Source organism: Petaurus breviceps, unplaced genomic scaffold (genome assembly GCF_028583685.1).
Source record: "Petaurus breviceps papuanus isolate PSGF00001 unplaced genomic scaffold, PetGlider_PUasm1.0 90740, whole genome shotgun sequence".
Classification (NCBI taxonomy): Eukaryota; Metazoa; Chordata; class Mammalia; order Diprotodontia; family Petauridae; genus Petaurus; species Petaurus breviceps.
This window is the reverse complement of record NW_027187330.1, coordinates 8,962,094-8,983,166: the sequence shown is the minus strand read 5'-3', so window position 1 is coordinate 8,983,166 and position 21,073 is coordinate 8,962,094. Positions and strand designations below refer to the sequence as shown.

General features: G+C 40.0%; 1 protein-coding gene across 1 annotated transcript; it reads left to right on the top strand.

The window, feature by feature from the left end:
* Positions 1-544: 544 nt before the first annotated feature.
* NPY4R2 (neuropeptide Y receptor Y4-2) lies at positions 545-2,754 on the top strand. Its single transcript, XM_069067072.1, has one exon. The coding sequence runs from the start codon at positions 614-616 to the stop codon at positions 1,736-1,738; it is 1,125 nt and encodes a 374-aa protein (XP_068923173.1). The 5' UTR covers positions 545-613; the 3' UTR covers positions 1,739-2,754.
* The last annotated feature ends 18,319 nt before the right edge of the window (positions 2,755-21,073 follow it).

Genomic DNA, 21,073 nt, shown 5'->3' with positions numbered 1-21,073 from the left:
TATCTTGCATGTGTTCCCTTAACTCCACTAACATGGCTACCAATTTAGTTGAGGCTCTTATCACTTCTTGCCTGAACTTTGGCAGCAGCCTCCTGATTGCTCTCCCTTCCTCAGTCTTTCCTCTCTAATCCACCCTCCACACAGCTGTCAAATTGATATTCCAAAAGCACAGACCATATTTACCTGCGTGATTTTGGGCAAGTCAATTAACCTGATTCTCCCAGTTGTTAGTGCTCTTCCCATAGAAATTACTTTGGTATTTTCTTTGCATAGATTTTGTATTTACTTATCTGGATGCATGTTGTTTTCTTCAGTGCTCCTTGAGGAAAGAATTTAATTCATTTTTATCTTCTCATTTTGGAAAGATAAAAATAAAGTATTTCTCTCCCTCACATGTACTTATTATGTATTTTTATATTATATATTTTATATTATATTATTTTATATTTATATGTATTTATATAATTATGCATTTAGTGAATGTCTATTAAATTGTAGTTTGGTGACTTTGCTCAATGATCTTTCTCTTTGCAGGTGTTCCCAGGCACCTTTGTAGTCCTGCTACAGTGGCTATCATAGCTCAAGAAATCCTGCTGTCCACCCCGTCTCCAACATGAATTCGACTAATTTTTCCAATCTACTGTCAGTATTATCCCAAGGTCAAAACAGGAGCTGGAGAAAAGGTGTCTTATCGAATTTCTCAGATCATTGCCAGAATTCCATCGACATGAATACCTTCCTGGTCATTGCTTACAGCTTGGAGACCTTCATAGGTATCTTTGGCAATTTGTGCCTGGTGGGAGTGGTAATTAGACAAAGGGACAAAGCCAATGTAACTAATATCCTCATTGCAAATCTGGCTTTCTCAGACTTTATTATGAGTCTTTTTTGCCAACCTTTTACACTCATCTACACCATCATGGACTACTGGATCTTTGGGGATGCCATGTGTAAACTGTCTGCCTTCATTCAATGCATGTCAGTGACTGTGTCTGTTCTCTCTCTTGTTCTAATTGCCCTGGAAAGACATCATATGATCACCAATCCCTTAGGCTATATGCCTAATATGGTTCAGGCCTACCTAGGGATTGTGGGCACTTGGCTCATTGCCTGCTTCTTAGCTATGCCCTTCATGGCCAATAGTATCTTGAGGAATGTGTTCCAAAAGAACCAATCCAAAGCCATGGATTTTTTAATGGACAAGGCTGTTTGCACAGAATCCTGGCCAACGGCTCAACATAAATCCATTTACACCCTCCTCCTCCTATTCCTTCAATACTTTGCACCTTTGACCTTCATCATTGTGTGCTACCTTCGCATTCATCGACGCCTGAAGAGGAGAAGGGACCTTTTTAAGAAGAATGAGCACTCCTTGGGGGTAATGCAGATGAAAAGGATCAACTCAGTGCTTCTCTCCATGGTTGCAGCTTTTGCCATTTGCTGGTTACCCCTGCATATTTTCAACGGCCTTGAGGACTGGTATCACGAAGCTATTCCCATTTGCTATGGGAACCCAATTTTCTTAATGTGTCATTTGGTAGCTATGGCATCCACCTGCATCAACCCCATCATCTATGGATTTCTGAATAGTAACTTCAAAAAGGAAATGAAGCCACTATTTCTCATTTGCCAGAATAAGCCTTCAAAGGAAATTTATGAACAGTTACCTCTTTCGACCGTGCAGAGTGAACTCTCGAAAGAATCTTTGAAATCAAACTCTGAGCCCAACCCTGTCTAGAGGCTTGGAGATGAGTCACTGATGCAACCAGCAGGTCCCACTCGCTTCATTTACACTCTGGTGTGGTGGAAGCAAAGACACAATGCCTGCTAACGGCAACCTAGGAAACATGATGAAGCCTATTTTGTCTGTTTGCACTGCAGCATCTCAGATGAAAATAATCCAGTCCCTTATTCCTAACCTTTAACACTTCGAGAGATTCATGTTTTATCCAGTAAATGCTACTTCCCTCCATCAAAGCATACCTTAGAAGATTGTATGCATATATTATAACAACAACAGCAACAACCACACAAGTTATCACCTTTTGGCCACTTCACTGGTGATAAGCCTCTTCTTACAGCTTGGCTGTTTTTCAGACAACAGTCATATACATAGTCTTTCTCTAGGCTTGTACCCAACTTGATCAAAAGGTGACAGAGGTCACAGGAAAGAGACTCTCAACTGGGAGGCCCTTTGAGGCGCTGCCGACCATGCTGGCACCAGACATCAAGTTCCTAATTCACAACAAGCAGAAATCAAGTAAACCACTGAATGACATTCACTGTTTTGTCATTTTAAAAAATCATAAATGTAAAGGGACAACATGTTTTTATTTCAAAGTCATGAAATGACATTTGCTTCTTTGTAAAAATTTTAAAAAACTGTTGTATGTGAAAAAATGTGACATTTTGGGTGGGAGGTTGCTTCCTGCTCCCTCACCTGGCCCTGTGCTGCCACCCCATGGGTCTTGTTGCCTTGGTGCCACTTTCCTGGGGCCCACTTCCTCAAGGCCCCTTACTTCCCCTCTACTTTCTTCTAAGGGTTGGGGAGTAGCAGGCCAGGGAAACCTGGGCCATGCGGTGAGGGCATGGCCCAGAATCCCTGGGGGTTGGGCCCCTCACCTCCCTCCTATGATTTCCCCCAGGATGCACTGTTCTTTGTGCATCCATTCCCCCACCCTACCTGAATTTGACCCAGGTGTAAGAATTCCTAGTTATAGCTCTGGAAAATGCTTTGAAAACCTCAAAGTACTATATACATATTAATTATTATAACATCATCACCACCATCATTACCATTGTTTGTTTTTCTGTGTAAAAATAATTGCTGGAGAAGGAAATGGCAAACCACTCCAGTGTCTTTTTGCCAAAAAAAAAAAAACAAAAACAAAACCCACGTGGGGTCATGAAGAGTTGGACATAACTGGAACGACTGGCAATTAATTAATCAGTAACTGATTTTTAATATTGTACATATGTAATCTGCTTTCACTTTCATCTACTGCCTGATGGAGGAGCCTTGGAGTGACTTTTGAACTCTTAGTGGACAAGAAGATCTTCATGTCAGAAATTACCTGAAACCATGCATGGCCTGGTAACCACAACTTTGGGCCTTGTAGCAAGAAGATGAAAGGAACTGGTCTAAAGGAAGCTTAGCATCAATGAATACTGGCTTCAGTTTGTAGCAGGGACATTGCTGTCTTTTTTCTAGGTCCTCCAGCTACCTGTCAGGACAGGGTCAGAGTCTTGTGTGATGGCTTAAAGGATATGCTGAACAGCTTGGTTTTTTGTGCTTTCCATGGGAGTAACGTTGGGATTGCTCGTCTGACAAAGAACTTTGACTTTGTACTCACAGAGTTTGTGACTCAGGCCCTCTGGTCTTCAGGATAATTTTCTGTTTGTAATAATCTCTTTCCTTTAACTTAAAGAAAATGTAGCTAAAGCACTGTAAGATACGCTGGACTATGATTTAGCTCTTACAGATCGCTAAGGATGCTCTTTCTGAAAAGGACAAGTGGATTTCATTGATGAAGTTCATTGGGAGATCCAGGAAGAGAAGAAATTTGGGACCATCATTGCATGTTTTCAATGGTATCTCCCTTTAGTAACGAATTGTTACAAAAAAAGAACCAGCTAAAGTAGAAGAGTGAGAAGAAACTACTAGTTAACTCTGTATTAAATAACAAGTAATGTTATGTTAATTAAACATCACAAGATGAAGGAATGAATGTATTTGAGGGGGAGTGAGTTTTTGGTATGATGGAAAGGGCATTAAACTGAGAATCAGGAAAACCAGAGTTTAAACCTTGCCTTGGACACTTAATAACTCTGTAACCTTGGGGAAGTGGTTTAACAGCTGTCAGCCTCAGTTTCCTGATCTGTAAAATAGGGATAATTAATAGCACCTATCTCAGAGTTGTTGTGAGTTTCAGATAAGATTAATATCTATCTATCTATCTATCTCTATCTACATATACATATATATTAGTTTGCAAATTTTAAACTGTTATCTATATGTGTTTGCTATTACTGATAGAATTAAGAAACTCTGCTTCATTGCTCTAAAATAGATTATACTCAAGTCCTAAAATACTTGTCAAATGTATAATATTTTGAAGCTGAAATTTGTGTTTTTAGCTGGTCTTTACATATTTTAGCCCCTGCCTACGAGTCTAGGTCATAAATACCTCAAAACACATTCCACCTCCCCTAGTCCCCTGCCCTGGGGAAAGTATCTATTAGAAAGTCACCATATGTCACAGTAGATAGGGAGTTTTAGGGAGACCCAAGTATAAATTTCACTTCCACATTTACTAGATATGTGATACTGGGCAAGTCATTTAGATTTTCTGGGTCTCAGTTTCCTCATCTGTAAAATAATCCAACCTGACCTCTAGGATCGCATTTAGTTCTTGACCTATGACTTGTGACCTGTGACCGTGCAATTCTATAATCCATTCTGTGGCTACTCGGGAGAGCTGAACTTGGTTGTACTTTGATATTATGAAGAGGAAATTTTTAGGAAGGTGAAGTGGTCCCTCTCTTGAATTGTTGGGATAATTGGCCAAAACATCCTCAATGAATAACTGATTCTTAAAAGGTAACAGAAAAGATACACACACACATATGTATATGTGTGTATAAAATATATATTTATTTATTTATATAAGCAGTCACATTTCCTAGAAGATCCTAGGGATCCCTAAAAAGTAGAAAAAATTCCCCCTACATTTCATACCTGGATCATCCTAGTAATATCAGCCATAGTAATAACAGTAATAACAGCTAGAGTTGGCACCCCCCTGTGCTGGAGGTAGCATGCTATAGTGGAAAGATAATTTGAATTCAGAAAATTCAGAAAGTTGACACTTAGCAGCTTTGTGATCCTATGGAAATTACCTAACCTCTCTGAACCTTTTTTTTTCAACTGTGAAAGGAAGATAATAAATAGTACTTGCATTACCAGAGTGGTTTTATGGAAAGTGCTTTGTGCTGTATATTTGTATTATTATCTTCAGAACAAACAAGTCTCCAAATGACAGGAAGTTGAAGAAAGATGGAGAATAATAGAAAAAAGGCCTAATTATTCCCTTTCACTGGCATTTGCTTTTTTTTACCAAATATTATCCAAGTAGCAATCATTATTGATGCAGACATTAATTGGGCTGGGAATTTGAATGAAATGGGATGGAGGCTTACATCTACTCTTAAAATTTATGTATTTGTTCTTATTGGAGCATCTGGGCATGCTTGACTGTTTGTAAACACCTTGCATATGATTGATACACATTAATTAAACTGTGACAATGAGCAGTGTTATTGGATGTATATTTTTTCAATGACAATCTTATTGATTACCTTGGATTGCTTGGTTATACAGCATTTTGGTAATTAAGCAGGATTTCAGGCCCACTTCACACTCTCCTTATTGACTGATATCTACAAAGTCATAGGATCATTGAATTTTAGGCTATAAGGGAATTCAGAGATCATCTAATCTAACCATCTCATTTTATAGATGAGAGAACCCTGGCCCAGAGACTTTTCCTAGGTTATAAGGTGATCAGTAGGAGACCTCTTATTCAAACCCAGGTCAAGTGATTTTTCTATTTACTTAGACACATACCCTGAGATTAATATTAAAGTTCTAGAAATCTGAAAGCACTATTTTAAAAGTGCATGATTGGGAATGATAAGCAAGATGAATTAGAGACTAGTGCAAGGAGGTAAGTACAATCTCTTAGATGTCACTGTGACTTGGTGGGATGCAAGTTATGACTGGAATATAGCTTTGGATGGGCATTCTTTATTCTGTATACTAAGAAGTTGTACTTATGTGAGGAAATTCAGGAATCAGAAGATAGAAACATGGTAGGGAGTATTTGGGAAAACATTAATGGAGACAGAAACAGATTCAATATTGTCATCAGTGTATACTACAGACCACCCAGGTAGAAAGAGGAAATAGATGAGTTAGGGGAAAAGATTAGAAGCCTGGCAAAAGAAGAATTACATAGTGATAAGAGACTTAAATTATCTAAGGCATCTTCTGAAGTCTTTTTCTCTCAGTCAGAAAGAAAAGAGTGAATAATTTCTTGACTTAATTTAATGATAATTTCATGCTTCAAAAGATGGAATAACCATCAAAGGTAAATTTCATTCTGAATCTGATTCTTATCAACAGGGAGAAACTGGTTGCTGGGGTAGAAATAATGGGAAACTGGAACAGGGAGGGAGGAGTGAGAAGGAAGTGACTTTTACATCTTATAGTTTGTGATAAAGGAGAAGAAAGCTGGGAATGATCTGACATGTATTTAGATTTAAGAGAAATTTGTTTAAATTTTTCCTTTTTAGTTTTTCAAATTAATTCTAAAAAAACTCAACAAATGTCTATCTTCTCTACTCTACCCATTGATAATTCGAGAAAAATGAAATCAACATATATAGTTGAGCAAAACAAATTCCTACATTGGCCATGTCCAAAAAATAATAATGTCTCAATCTGCACTCTGAGTTTATGAGCTCTCTAACTCTGAGGTGGGTATCCTGTTTCATGGAATTATAGTTGGTAACTGCTTTGATAAGAGTTCCTAAGCATTTAAAATTTATTGATCTTTGTCGTTGTCATTCAGTCATTTCAGTCATGTCCTACTCTTCGTGAAATCTAACCCATTTTGGATTTTGTTGGCAAAGAAACTAGAATGATTTGCTTCTCCAGCTCATTTTACAGATGAGGAAACCGAGGCAAAAAGTTAAATAACTTGCCCAGGGTCACATAGCTAGTAAGTGTCTGAGGATGGATTCGAACTTAGCTCTTCCTGACTCCAGACCCAGTCTCTATCCACGGTACCACCCAGCTGCCCTTTTGTTTTTATGATATTGTTGTTATTGGGTAAATTGTTATCCTGGTGCTGCTCATTTTATTCCATATCGGTTTTTCCTAGGTATCTCTAAAACCATCCCATTCATCATCTTTTACAGAACAATATTGTATTCTATCACACTAATAAATCATAAGTTGGCTAACTATACCCTAATTAATGGATATCCCCTTAATGTCCAATTCTTTACTACCACAAAAAGAGCTGCTATAATTTTTTTTTGTACATATGGGTGCTTTTCTTCTTTCTTTGATTTAAAATATCTGATTTCAAAGGATTCAAAGGAAGTTAGATAAGATCATCTGCAGCAATATTCTTCATGGAAAATTATACTGGAAAGGAGAAGAACCTATTAAAAATGAAATTATGAAGGCACAAAGAGAAACAGTGAGAAGGAAAAAAGGGGACAAGGTTAAAAAGATTGATGGGGGTATACAGGGTATACATATTAAACGACTTAGATTTTTAAAAGATATGTACAGAAGTTGAAATAAAGATAAAAGAAACTGAATATAGAAGTATGGTCCAGTCCTGTAAGAACACTATCAGCTGTGTTCAGGGATAACAATAGAAGAATTTCAAAGTATCAAAATATAATATGTATATGACATACATCATAATTATATAAAATTGCTTCAAATCATTAATAATAATAGGAGAAATGCCAATCAGAACAAAATTCTGAAGTTTTACTTTACACTCAGAAAACTGTCAAAAATGACAAAAGACTGAAATAGTCAATTTTGGAAGGACTGTGGAAAGACAGGTACAATAATACACTATTGATCCAAACATTCAGGAAAGCATTTCTGAAGGATACTTTAAAAATGACCGAAATATCCATAAACCTTTGACCCACAGATCTCAGTGCTGGATGAATACCTCTAAGGTTGTCCAAGATTGTGTAATAGTATTAGTCCTACTACAACCATAGGTAGCCCAAATGGGGTCAGGTTGGCTATGTGTGGACTGCAATAATTGACAACTATACCAACCCTTACCTTTTCTCTACCAGCTACTGGATCATTTCCTTATTGATTCTCTAACCTGGTTTTTGTCATTTCCTCATAGATTATTAGAAATGAAAATCTTTCACATGAATTAATCAGCTCTGAGTCCCCACTCAATTTCTAAATAAATGGGAGAAATTTTCTGACAAGCTTTTGCTCTCTTTCTCCCTTCCTGCCTCCTTCCATTTCTCTCTTTTTCTCACCCCTCTAGTCTCATAGGATTTAACATCGTTATTATTGTTCATGTGGGCTGTTACAATAGTGAACAACAAAATGAAGATTTAAATAACTATTTCCAATGTATCAGAGTGAGTGAAGTTCATAAGCAGAGTCACCTCTGTGCTTTTCAAGAGCAAGGGAAAGAAGCATAGAATAAACCACTCTTACCAAATGCTGCCGAAGTTCTCTCAGAAGGGTTATTCGATTTATTTCCCAGGTCGCTAATTCTCTAGACTGTTCTATCTCCTCAACTGAATCACCCATCTTGGATGACTGTACCCTGAGGCTTACTCCCAAGCTAGCTCAAGGTATGAAGAGAGAGACTAATAACCTTATATGAATCCAAAGTCCCTAGCCATGGTAGATATAAACTTTCAAGCCAGGGCCTGGGAAGAGAGGGAGATCTTAATTGTCTTATGTACTATGCATCCTTGTTTTCATTCTTTGCTGGTACTTATGTGAGAATCACCCCCTTCCTAGCATGCCTTCCAAATTACATGTAGTTGAGAATTTGTGTAAGGACGTTCCTTATCCATTCATCTTCATATAAAGCCTCCATTTGGGGAGACCAGTCTAGGTCCCCTATTACACAAACTAGTGCTTGCACATCCTGGGAATTGTACCTATATCTAAGCATAAAGGGCATTCTCATTTCCTAGAAGGATAATTGTATTCTCCTGGATGGAGGGCTAAATGCCACCACTTTCTTTTTTCATGGCACAAATTTCAAACATTTAAGACAGGAACGATACTTGTCTCTCTTTCCTCTGTCTTTCCAGTTGCCAGGAGATGTAGGTAACTAATGCAAAGGCTAGAAACAGCTTTTTGTTCCTCAGAGTATTGTTTAAATGGGTTTGATCCTTAGACATCTGTCGGGGTTGGCAGTAATTGAGCAGTCTACTGACAGATTGCAGATAACATAGTATTAGACATTAGGAGAAGAGAGTCAAATGACACAGATGTGACTTGGACTCAGTTACAAATATTGTCTTACGTGTTCATTTTTCAACCTCCAAAATACTAGAGTGCAGCAGAAAAATCACTGGACTTGGTGTCAGAAAGCTTGGTTGTATTCCCAGCTCTGCTGACTTACTGTTACCAAGACCATGGATGAGAGACTCTTGGAGTCTCAGCTATAGAATGAGCATCACCATACCCACCCTTTGCCTCTCTCACAGGGTTTCTGTGAGGTTCTAGTGAGATAATTTAGGTAAAATGCTTTGCAACCATAAAACTCCATAGAAATGTAGGAGGGTGCAATTATAACAGGGCAGCAACATCATCAAGGGGAAATGGCCCTCAGGTGTAGGAGGAAGAGAAATGGATTTGGAATCAGAAGACATGGGTTTGAACTCTTCCATTTGTAATCTGTGTGAAGCTGGGCACTGTCCTGTTCTCCTTGGGGTTCGTGTTATCAAATGATATGTAAGATGTAGGGTTTAGACTGAACATTCTCTATGGTTCTTTTGACCCTATGAATCACAGAAACAAAATTTTGAATAGCAGATGGAAAAGGGTCGATCATAGCTTCTAGACTCAATTAGTTGGTGAGTGGGTTCCCTTCTTTTGGGATCCTTACAAGTTCTGCTGCTCCTTAGGGGTTTTCAAAAGTCTAAGTGAGCCAATCAACCACCAGCATGAAGGGTACCTGTAATCGTATTTGGGGGTATTATCAGTCTTGATAGGCAGTTAGGTAGCATAGTGGATAGAGTACCAGACCTGGAATTAGTATAAGGATCATATTCCTAAGTTCACATCTGACACATTAGCTGTGTGACCCTGGACAAGTCACTTAACCCTGTTTGCCTCAGTTTCTTCAAGTGTAAAATGATCTGGAGGAGGAAATGGGCAAACCACTACAGTATCTTTGCCAAGAAAATCTCAAATGGCGTCATGAAGAGTTGTACCTGACTGAGTGATTGAACAGCAACAACAAATCAGTCTTGAGGTTTCTAATGTTCCAGCTCTAGCACTTACGAAATTTCCTTTCCTGCCTAATTACAACAAAGTTTTATCAGTGTGAAGTTTGTTCACAGCCTCCACATTCCTTAAAATACATTGCCTTTCATTAATTAATATGTATATACTGACCCTTCTTTCTGGCTACAAAGAAAGTCTGCATTTGGGTCATTCAGCAAAGAGCTTAACCTCGAGGTGAAATCTTGTTGATAACAAGGTTTGGCTCTGGGGCTGCTGGGCATTTTCAGTTGGCAAAGGCCAGAAGCTTTTCTCTTTTTCCTTTTTTCAAGGTCATTCCAAGTCCCATTCCAATTTTATTCATCTAAGGTTAAGGGATGCAATAATGAAGATAATGATGATGGCAACTCATTTAATATAATTGAACAAATGATCAACATTTGCTAGGTTCCTACAATAGATGAAGGAAAAGTGCTCGATTGAGCTAGAGGGAGAGGAGAAACATGTGTTTCCCTTTTTCCTCTTACCTCTCTCTTTCTCTTAGGAGCACACATGTATAGTTGGAGGGGGTATTTTGTTTTTGCCTTTACCTTGCCAGTACCATGCACAGTGCCTGATACACACACAGTAAGCGCTTAATAAATGTGTCTTAATCAATTGACTGATTGTAGAGGCCATACCAATGAGGAAACTGAGACCCAGTGAGAGTAAGGGATTTGTCCAAGGTCACATAGGTAGGAAGTATTGGGGTAGAATTTACTTCTAGGTCCTGTGACTCAAGAGCAGAGTTTTTTTTTTAACCTTTTCTTGTATCTCTAGTGCTTAGCACAGGGCCTGGTAACATAGTAAATGAATGTTAATTGATTGACTGACTTTCAATTCTACCATGATACTTCATAAAACCAATAACTTTGCCTTTGTTTGTTTTTATTACTTAATTGATTGATTTTTAGTCTTCAACATTCACTTCTGTAAGATTTTGAGTTCTAAATTTTCTCCCCCTCTCTTCCCTCCCCCCTCCCCAAGATGGCTTGCAATCTGATGTAGCTTCTACATATACATTCATATTAAACATATGTCATGTTGTAAAGAAGAATTAGAACCACTAGGAGGAACCATGAGAAAGAAGAGACCTTTTTCTGCATGTGGATGGCGGTTTCCATTATGAGTCTTTTGGAGTTGGCTTAGATCCTTGCATTGCTGAGAAGAGCTAAATCTATCAAAGTTAGCCCATTAAAAATTATTTTCAAGGTAAAGAAACAAGTATCAAATGGTTGAGCATTTTACCAGAACTAAGTTAATCATTTTTAATATAGTAAGAGAGGAGAGTGTGAAAAAAATGCCCCTTTACTTAAGGTCTTCCCCTCTCCCTCCTTCATCCATCTGGGTCCTCTCAGTCTCTCTCTCTGTCTCTCTCTGTCTATTTCCTCTTCTCTTCTCTTCTCTTCTCTTCTCTTCTCTTCTCTTCTCTTCTCTTCTCTTCTCTCTCTTCTCTCTCTTCTCTTCTCCTCTCTCTTCTCTTCTCTGTCTCTCTCTGTCTCTTTCTCTGTCTCTGTCTCTCTCCTCTTTCTTTCTCCTCTCTCTTTTTCTTCTATTTCTTCTCTCTTCTTCTCTCCTCTCTCTCGGTCTCTCTATCTCTGCCTCTGTCTCTCTATCTCTCTGGGTCTCTGTCTGTCTGTCTGTCTCTCCTGCACCCCAGGCTCAAGTCCTTGAGTTTTTACTTGATGCCGTTGTAGTGATGAACATTATTCCCAAGGTTTCTGTAGTTCTTTCTAGTGTGTTATTTTCATGTATTGCTTCCTATTCTGTAAGAGCTAGTTATATAAATATTCTCCACCAAATGGAAAAGGGGCTTTGGGCCATTATTGCTGGTCTTACATCGACAGGGTCAGTCTTTCAAGGTCTTGGTTTAGAAGTCAGGAAAGATACCTTTTCCCTTACACTTATCTCCATGAGGATACCCAAGACACATGCTGACACAAACTCTGACCTTGCCTTCATGGAGATTTCAATCTCGTAAAAGATATATCATTCTCATAAATCACTTATCCTATTCTAACAGTAGAATGTGATACATGCATCTTCTTGTTGTTTGTTCATTTTTGGTTATGTCCAACTCTTTGTGACCCCATTTGAGGTTTTCTTGGCAAAGATACTAAAGTGGTTTGCCATTTCCTTCTCCAGTTTATTTTACAGATGAGGAAACTGAGGCAGACAGGGTTAAGTGGCTTGCCCAGGGTCCCACAGCTAGTAAACACATGAGGCCAGATTTGAATTCAGGAAGATCAATCTTCTGGACTTCAGCCCTGTCACTCTAACTGCTGTGCCACCTAGTTGCCTTGATAAGTGTGTAAGAAAGGTGCAAATGAAACCTTATATTCTAGTAAAGAAAGCTCATTTCTAACTGATGAAATCAGAAAAAGCTTTATGGAAAAGGTGTCATTTGAACTTGGTCCTAAAGGATGAGTAGGATTACAACAGGTAGAGCTGGGGGATAGGGAACTCCATGTGTAGGAAATGGGTTAGATCAAAAGCAGAGAGGTGGGAAAGAATGGGAGGTATATAGGAGACAGCAGCTAGTCCAGTTCTGAGCACAGTGGTGGAAGGAAGGAGTAATGAAAGAGAAGATTGGAGTGGTTAGATGTCAATAGTCATTGTTGGGATTAGTATATCAAATATGGCCCTGAACTGAGTGATTCCGCCTGGGGCTTCACTTTCCAGGGTATTTAGGAGAAAGAGGCAGTGTACACGTCCAAGGTTATTGGGGGTATGCCTTCACATTGGCACACACAGCCTGCAGTTGATGAAAGGTTACATGAAAGAATGGCAGGATAGAAGAGCCAGGCATGTAAGGGTGAGCACATTTTCTATGGGACTCGGGTCTTCTTGAGTGAGATCTCATCAGGGTATTTATGTTTTGTTGATTTCTCCACCTTCCAGGAATGACCTTTATATGGTATGTGGTGTTTGTGTACCCAGAGTGCCTTGTCAGTCTGTGGCCATGCTGTTTTACTGTCTCAGAGCTATGGATATTACATCAAAGGCGTGACCTGTTGACAATTCCTGCATCAAGTTCGGCCAATTCCCATTGTGCATCCAACTATGGAATCTGAGACTATTTCCCTTGTATCAGAGGAGCTGCCCCATGGTGGAGTGGGGATATGACCAAATGCCAGACTAAATAATTTGGACTTTATACAGCAGGCAATGCAAATTTGAACAAAGATATGACATGGTCCAAATTTGTTCATAAAAAGATCGATCTGATAGAACTGTAAATAATAACTCACTTTAAGGTTTACTAAGCTCTTTCTTCTCAACAATCTCTTGGAGTAGAAAGGGTAAGAATTATCTCCCATTTAGAGGTGAGGAAACAGTCCCAGAGAGGTGGAATAACTCTTCAGTGGTCACAAGGCTAGCAGTTAGAGTAGCAACTTGAATATAAACCTCCTAAGTTCAAATATATAATTTTTTTTCTACTTAAATCTTGGATTGATTACATTTATAATGGGGGATGGACTGGTCTGGGAGGACCAGTCTTTGAGGCATTCATGGGTGTTTCCTGCCAGGTTTCCGTCAAAGTGATCAAATGGGAAAAAATTCAGTTTCTTAACATGATGACTCAGTGGCAGGTACTGTATAAGGACAGGAAATCTTCTAATTGGCCATGGAAGAACTGATGACTCAGCTCTTGCTGAGCTCGACTTGAAAGTGTATGAAAAAGGGCTCCCTGACCATTGCTCATAATTTTTCCTTCATGGTTGCAAGGAGATGTAAGGAATTTCAGGTGATGTCCTTTCTCATCCCTCTTTAGCAAACAAAGAGTGAGCCTTCTTCCCTATAGCTGCCATATAGACATGAATATAACATCCCCCTTCTCTTTCCCTTCACTTCTCTCAATCTCATTGAACACACACACACACAGCTATACTTTACAAATTAATTGCCTAAGGCAGCATACGTTTTATGTGAGCCAGATATAGGAAAAGGAGAAACCTGCATTTGGACTGATACAGTAATTTTTACTCCAAATTGCTGGAAATTTGCATACATATCACAGCAATTAAGCTTGTTCATTAAGCAACTAGGCTACAGCTCTCCTACAGGTTTAATGCCTGGCTTCTTTTAAAGGGGTCATATCCCTTTTCAATTAAAAAGTCAAGCTTATCAGAACTTTTAAAGGTTTCTAAATAGGTTTTGGCCAACTTGCAAAAAGAGAATTTAAAAGCGGTTTCTCTGTAGATTTCTATGGAAATCTTGGGTATATTGAAGCAAAATAGAGGAGAATGTATTTTGGAAGGCAATTTTCCCCATATCATTCCTCTGAGTACATGAAAGAGAACATTTATTTTGGATGGTGGTGATAGAATTAAATCCAATTCCAAGACATCTCCTTTAGCTTAGATCTTCATTCTGTGTTCTCTGTATCAAGCCCATTGTTCAGTCCTAGAATGCTAGGCTATGGAAAGACTTCTGATTAGATCAAGAGCCTTTGAGTCTTCCTCCCACATTCCTATTTAATCACTTGCTACCTGTCTATTCTACTGTCTATGGAAAGAGAAGGGAATGTTGGAGACAATATGGCATCTTGGCTGGAGCGCTGAACTTGAAAAGAGATAGTATCTGAGAGACTAAGAGCCCCAGGGTTCTCGTCAGGGAGGAGTGAAGCTGAAGTTGTCCTGGATGTCGCCTGAATAGGTGGGGAGGGTTGCTGAACAACTGAGTTCCTTCCTCATGATGAAGGCTTCAACCTAGGGCAGCACTGGAAGTCTTTGTAAGTCAGTAGTGTGTCCAAGAGTCCGAGTCTAGTCTTCTAGCCAGAGAAGAGGGGTTTCCTGAACAGCCTGCCTCATAGAGAGAGAGAAGAGGATTTTGACACGTGACTCTTGGTGTTGGGAAGAGTAGCTTGGGCCAAGAGCCTTATGACATTGCCTCTCCCCTCCCACCCACTCCTAAACTCACCGGGCACTCTTGGTGCCATAGAAGGGCCACACAGAGTTTCTGTTGCTTCTCTTCCACTCCTAGGGGCTTTCTAGTGCACACAGTTTTCTCATACCCCTCTCTGGTGGATATTCTCATATTCTCTTCACCCTCTGGCTTAGGACAAGCTAGATAGTGCAGGATTACATGCAGGTACCATAAAATGCTAAAGTTTGGGCAGACATGTTGATTCCTCAAATGGTCAGCTCCTCCAACATCTCCCCAAGCTTGCATCGTGATCTGAATCTCTTCCTACAATTGTCTTTTCCCCTTCATCTCAGTCCTTTGGATTTTAGTGCTTTGAACGATCCTGTCTGCTCCATTTCTGACCCAGTTCCTGCCCTTCTCCCCATTAGAAGTATTGCTCTCCCCAGTCTCATTATTTGCCTATAAGGAAGTATGATCCTGTTGATAGAGCACTTGGCTTAGACCCAAGACACCTGGGATTGAAGTTGGCTCCAGATGCTGTTTGTGTCATCATAAGCATATAGCCTCTTAGAGTCTCTGTTTCCTCATCTGTAAAATGGGGCAATGATGTTTGTACCCTCCACCTCTCAGGGTTGTGAGGCAGGTGCTTTTGTTAATCTGAACATTTCTTTCATGCATGATTTGAGGTTTCATTTATGAGGGTGACCCCTAGTGAAGAGACTCTTTTGACCAATGTTGATTATCAGCTACTCTACAACTTGTATTCTTAGAGAAGTTCGAGGATTGGCATGGGGCCTAGAGGTAAAATGACTTGTCTAGGGTCACACAATCAGTAGGTACCAGAAATACGACTTGAACCCAGTTTTTCCTGACCTGGGCTTGCTCTCCATTTCACCACCCTGCCTTTCCCCATTCTTCTTGGACTCTCCCATGCACTTTTTAGCCTGACATTATGAGTAAGGGGGCAGAGAGATCCCTTCCTCTACAGGTTTGTCATTTCTTACGTAAGGTCCCACAGCCACTTTTTTTTTTTACTTTTTACAATGAACTTCTGGGGGCTTTGGGGGTAGCAGTTTCATGTAGTAATAGACTCAGGGACCTCTATGACCTTAAAAGGGTCAATTTTGATCCAAAGAGAGCAAATGCCCTTGAAATTTTGTGCTGCCCTTCTCATTCCATAGTCACCCCATGGTCCATTGATTGGTCCTTCTTCTGATGGCCTCGCCTTGACCCCAAAGTATACCCTCTAAGTCCTGGCCCATCATAGCAAGGCAGAATGGTTGAAGATAGTTAGGCATCCAGGATGTCCTTCGCTCACAGAATCAACAAGGCTGCCTCCAGGATACAGTGAACCGGCAGAACCTTGGGCCTGATAACAATTCATGGGCAGCTGTGCAGAATGTGGCTGAGGGCTAGAATAGCTATACTTAGAGCTAGAAGGGACCCCAGAGACTGCTTAGTTCAACCCATTCATTTTAGAGAAAAAGAAAATGAAGTCCCCAGAGAAGAACTGACTTGCCCAAGGTCACAGTAGCAGAATCCACTAACCAGCACATAAATGCTATCTCACCCAACCATGGCCTCTAAGTCCAAGGACGTGTTCTGGAGGCAGAGTGATGGTGACTTATCTAATCTTTTGCTCACACTGGCATATCTGAGTGAGACTGGAGTCACAATGGAGTCCTGCTCCATTGCCCCTTCTCTCTCTCTCTCTCCTCATTTTTTCCTCTTCCTTTCTCTTTTCTCTTCTCTGCCTTCCTTCTCTCTCCCTCTCCTCTCTGTCTCTCTCTTTTCCTTTCTTTTCTCTCTCTCTGTCCCCATCAGTCTGTCTCTCCTGCTGTCTGTCTCCCTTTCCCTCCCTCCCTTTCTCTTTTCCCTTCTATTTTTATTTCTCCCTCTCCTCTGTTCTCTCTCTGTCTCTCTCCCTCCCTCTCTCTTTTCCTTTATCTCTCTCTTTTCCATGTCTCCATCACTCTGTCTCTTCCTCTATCTCTTTTTCCTTTCCCTCCCTCCCTCTCTTTTCCTTTCTCTCTTTTTCTCTCTCCATCCATCTTTCTCCATTTTTCTGTTTTCTCCCTCTCCCTCCTACCTTCTCTTTTTTCTTTCTGTTTCTTTCCTCTCTTTCTCTTCTGTTTCTATCTCTGTCTCCATTACTCTGTTTTTGTCTGTTTTATTCTGTTTCTTTCTCTCCCTCCCTCTCTCTTTTCCTTTTTCTCTCTCTTTTCCTTCTGTTTCCATCACCATCTCTCCCTCTACCTCCCTTTCTTCCCTCCCTCTCTTTTTTCCTTTCTATTTTTCTCTTTCCTCTCTCTCCCCATTCCTCTTTCTCTGTCTTCTCTCTTTCCTTTCCTACCTCTCTCTTTTCCCTTCTCTCTATTTCTTCTACCCTCCCCATCTGTCTCTTCTTCTTTCTATTTCTCTTCCTTTCCCTCCCTCCATCTTTCTTTCCCCTTCTCTCTCCTTCTCTTCCCCTTAGCTACCCATCCCACCTTTTGTCTGACCTCATCGTACTGTGAGCTCAGTCCTAACTTAGGCACACCAGAACCAGCCTGAGAAAGAAGTTATCAATGAAGCCCTCCAGCTTCAGGTGCCTATCTGCAAATGCACAAAGTATGTCCAGGAAGCAAGGTGATGCAGAGTGTCTTCTTCAAGGAGGCAAAGCTGATCTTGTAGCTATTATTAATCTGGGCAAGGAGAGGGGAAAGGAGGCCCCTGGTCCCCGTGGCATCTGCAAGTGAATAATTAAGAACTAACTATAAAACCTGCCAGCTACCTCACCCCACTGAGGATTTGAGAAGAATCATGAAATGCTTTCTTTGAAAAATACTTTCATCTCCTTGGAAATGAATGGGGCATTTGTAACCTGGGGAAGAGGGCTGCATTCAAACACCAGTCAATAACACCATTTAAATCTCTGGCATTATTATTTTCACATTTTCCCTGGATATTTGGATTTTTATAGCTCTTATTCTAGGGTCACTGGGCCAGCATGTGCTAACTACATGCTAATTGATGGTGCTATTGCTATTATTCGGTGTCCTAATAGACCATTGCAGAGATCTTACATAAATAATGTTCATATAAACTAATCAATGAACCCAGTCATGGAATTAAATGTTGGTCCACATGCCCAGGGCCTAAAAGACATGCAATTCTCTTTGTGCAATGAGAAAAAGATAAGATGGTTTGTGTTTAAGACCCCTTACAGGCTCTAAATTTTTTTGACACTATGATTTTAAGTGCTGAAGGAGTAGGCTTAACCTGAAGAGCCCCAAAAGGTCTTATTACAAGGACCCCTGAATTGGAAATAAAAGGGAAGCACATTTCAGCTCATTATTAGCACTCAGTTGCTCAGCGATGGGACAAACTGCCTCAGTTTACCCAGTGATGTTTACATAAAACACTTCAAGTTTTATGAAGCACACTTACCACAACACCCTTGTGAAGTATGTGGAGCTAGGATTATTCTGCCCATTCCACAGATAAAGAGACTGAGGTACAGAGAGGGTTGAAGTGACTTGCTCATAGCCAGTGAGAACTTAAATAGCTGGATTCCCACATGGGCATGATGGGAATGCATTTACTATGCATCTACTATGTGTGAGGTACTGTCAGTCTACTGAAGTCTCACAGGAAGTACTGGAGAGCTGGTTAATAGTGATTCTGTTCAGAAAAAGCTTCACCTTTCCCATCAAACCTGAGCCCTCTCCTCTTTTCGCAGGTGTGTCTGCAGAAGATATCACAGTATCCTGACATTCAGTGCTTTCAGGACCTTGACTGAAAGGGACCTTAGAGAGAACATCTTGCTCAAATACTTTATTTTACAGAAGATACAGAGACTCTGAAGGGTATGGTGACTGGCTCAGAGAATTAGTGGCAAGCCTGGGACTAGAGAATTCAGATCTCCTCTCTCCCAGACCCCAAACTCTGCTCATCCTAATATACTAACCCCAGTTTCTGGCGTCCCTCATGCTTTCCCTATCCCTTCTTCACTATAGTGAACAGGAGCTGATTGACTCAGCAAGGATGGCCAACTTTCCCATGGTGGATGTAGCTCTGTCCAGATAATAGCAAATATTTGTATGAGAATGGAAACCTCGATATGATTGTTCATATATACTCTTAAATATTTCAATTTCTCTTGGACATTTGTGATCCAGAAGGCACAGATGGTGTCTCTGCTTTGTAATTGAAGAATTTGAAACAGATAGTGGTCGTTTGAGGCAATAAGGAATTCTCGGAAATTTTCTTTGGTCTTCCTAGTTGGTAATAATCTTTCTCTTTGTGTTATTATCATTATTTTATTTTGTAAATTATTGTCATTATATATTTTGTGATATACTTATAATATACTTATTTTGTAATATTCTTATATATGTATATGTGTCATATCCCACTTCAACATTTGCTAGATATATGACCTTGAGCAAATTACATAACTTTTCAGAAGGTAAAGCTCTAATATTATAATAACCCACTAAGTTATGGGCTTTGACATAAAGTGGGCTCCCCCACTAGATTTTAAACTCCACTGGAGACAAGGATACTGTGTTATCAAAACTAAGGATCGTCCTTGATCCCTACTGTGAATTTCTGTACCCCATGGAGTTAATCCATTTTCATTAAATTGGACTGAATCAGCAGCCTGGGCAAGCAATCAAGCTCTTAGTGCTTTATCAACCAACCTGCACCTTCTTTTTTTCTTTTTAATCCCTCTTTACTGGAGGCCAAGCTATTGATACCCAGGAGAGCAGCTTCTGCATTAATCCACCCGGAAATCAAAGGCTACATGCTCTGATTTACCTGTGTAAATACTGAAACTTCCGTGTAAAAACCAGGGTACATGAGCACATACTTGGCAGGAAGTTTTAGATGAATTTAACCATTGAAACTCTGGCTGTGATGTAGGAGGATGTGATCTTGTAACCAAAAAAATGCAGCCAACTGAAGGGGTTGGGTGGTAGGAGGGGCAAAATGAGGATGAGGAATTTCCCTTGCATCTTTAAAGCCATTTACACTTTTCAAAGTGACTTTATATCCAATAACTTTCCAGTAGTCATTACCCAGGCTTATGACCTAAGTGCCATCTTTAATTCTTCACTCACGGTTACCCCAAGTAGTCCAACTGTTGTAGAATCTTGCTATTTCTACCTTTATCCCTTCTTCATATATCTCCTCTCCCCTCAGAGCCATTAACTCTAATTCAAAGCCTTTATAACTTCTTAGAGGACTATTGTAATAATCTTCTAATTGGTCTCCCTGACTCATGCCTTCCTCACATCAATCCCTCCTCTATACAGCTACCAAAGTGATCTTCCTAAAGTGTAGGTCAGTCACTTAATAAATAAATAATAAAACAAAAAATTTAAATAATAAATAAATAAATAAATAAAACAATTAAATGCCTATTCTATGTTAGGCATCTTTGGGGTTTCAAAAATAGACTACTGTCCCTGCTATCTAGGAGCTTGCATTCTCATGGGGGAGACCACATGCAAACAACTCTGGTTTGATCACCTCCCCATTGCCCCTCAATAAACTCCAGTGGTTCCCTATTGCCTCCCAAGTCAAATGAAACATTCTCTGGCGTTTGAAGCCCTTCACAACCTAGCTCTTTGTTACCTTTCTAGTCTTCTTGCTCTTTACTTCCATCCATGCATTCTGTGATCTAGCTAAGCTGGCATATTGGGCGTTTCTTGTATGTGATGCTTTACCTCCCACCTCCATGCCTTTGCCTGGAGTGTTCTCCCTACTCGCCTTCAGCTCTACTTTCCCTGGCCTCCTTCAAGACTAAGATCACAAGCCACCTTCTAAGGAAACCTTGGCTGGTCTACTCTACTATTGTTGTCTTTTCTCGGAGATCGTCTTTCACCTACTATTTGTGCCTTTCTCTGAATCTCCGGTGTTTAGCACAGTGCCTGGCACTTAGAAAGCACTTAATACAAGGCTTGTTGGCTTGACTTGTATGTACTGATTTATCTGTTATTTCCTCATTTAGAATGTGAGCTTCTAGATTATAGAGACTGCGTTTTTGTCTTTCTCTGTATCCCTAGGGCTTAACACAATGCCTGGCACAAAATACATGCTTATTAAATACTTGTTGACTGGCCAGAGGCAGTGCCATGTGGCGGGTAAATG

Bases quoted from the DNA above. Each gene is read 5' to 3' on its own strand.
- NPY4R2 (XM_069067072.1), top strand. From the start codon at position 614: ATGAATTCGACTAATTTTTCCAATCTACTGTCAGTATTATCCCAAGGT.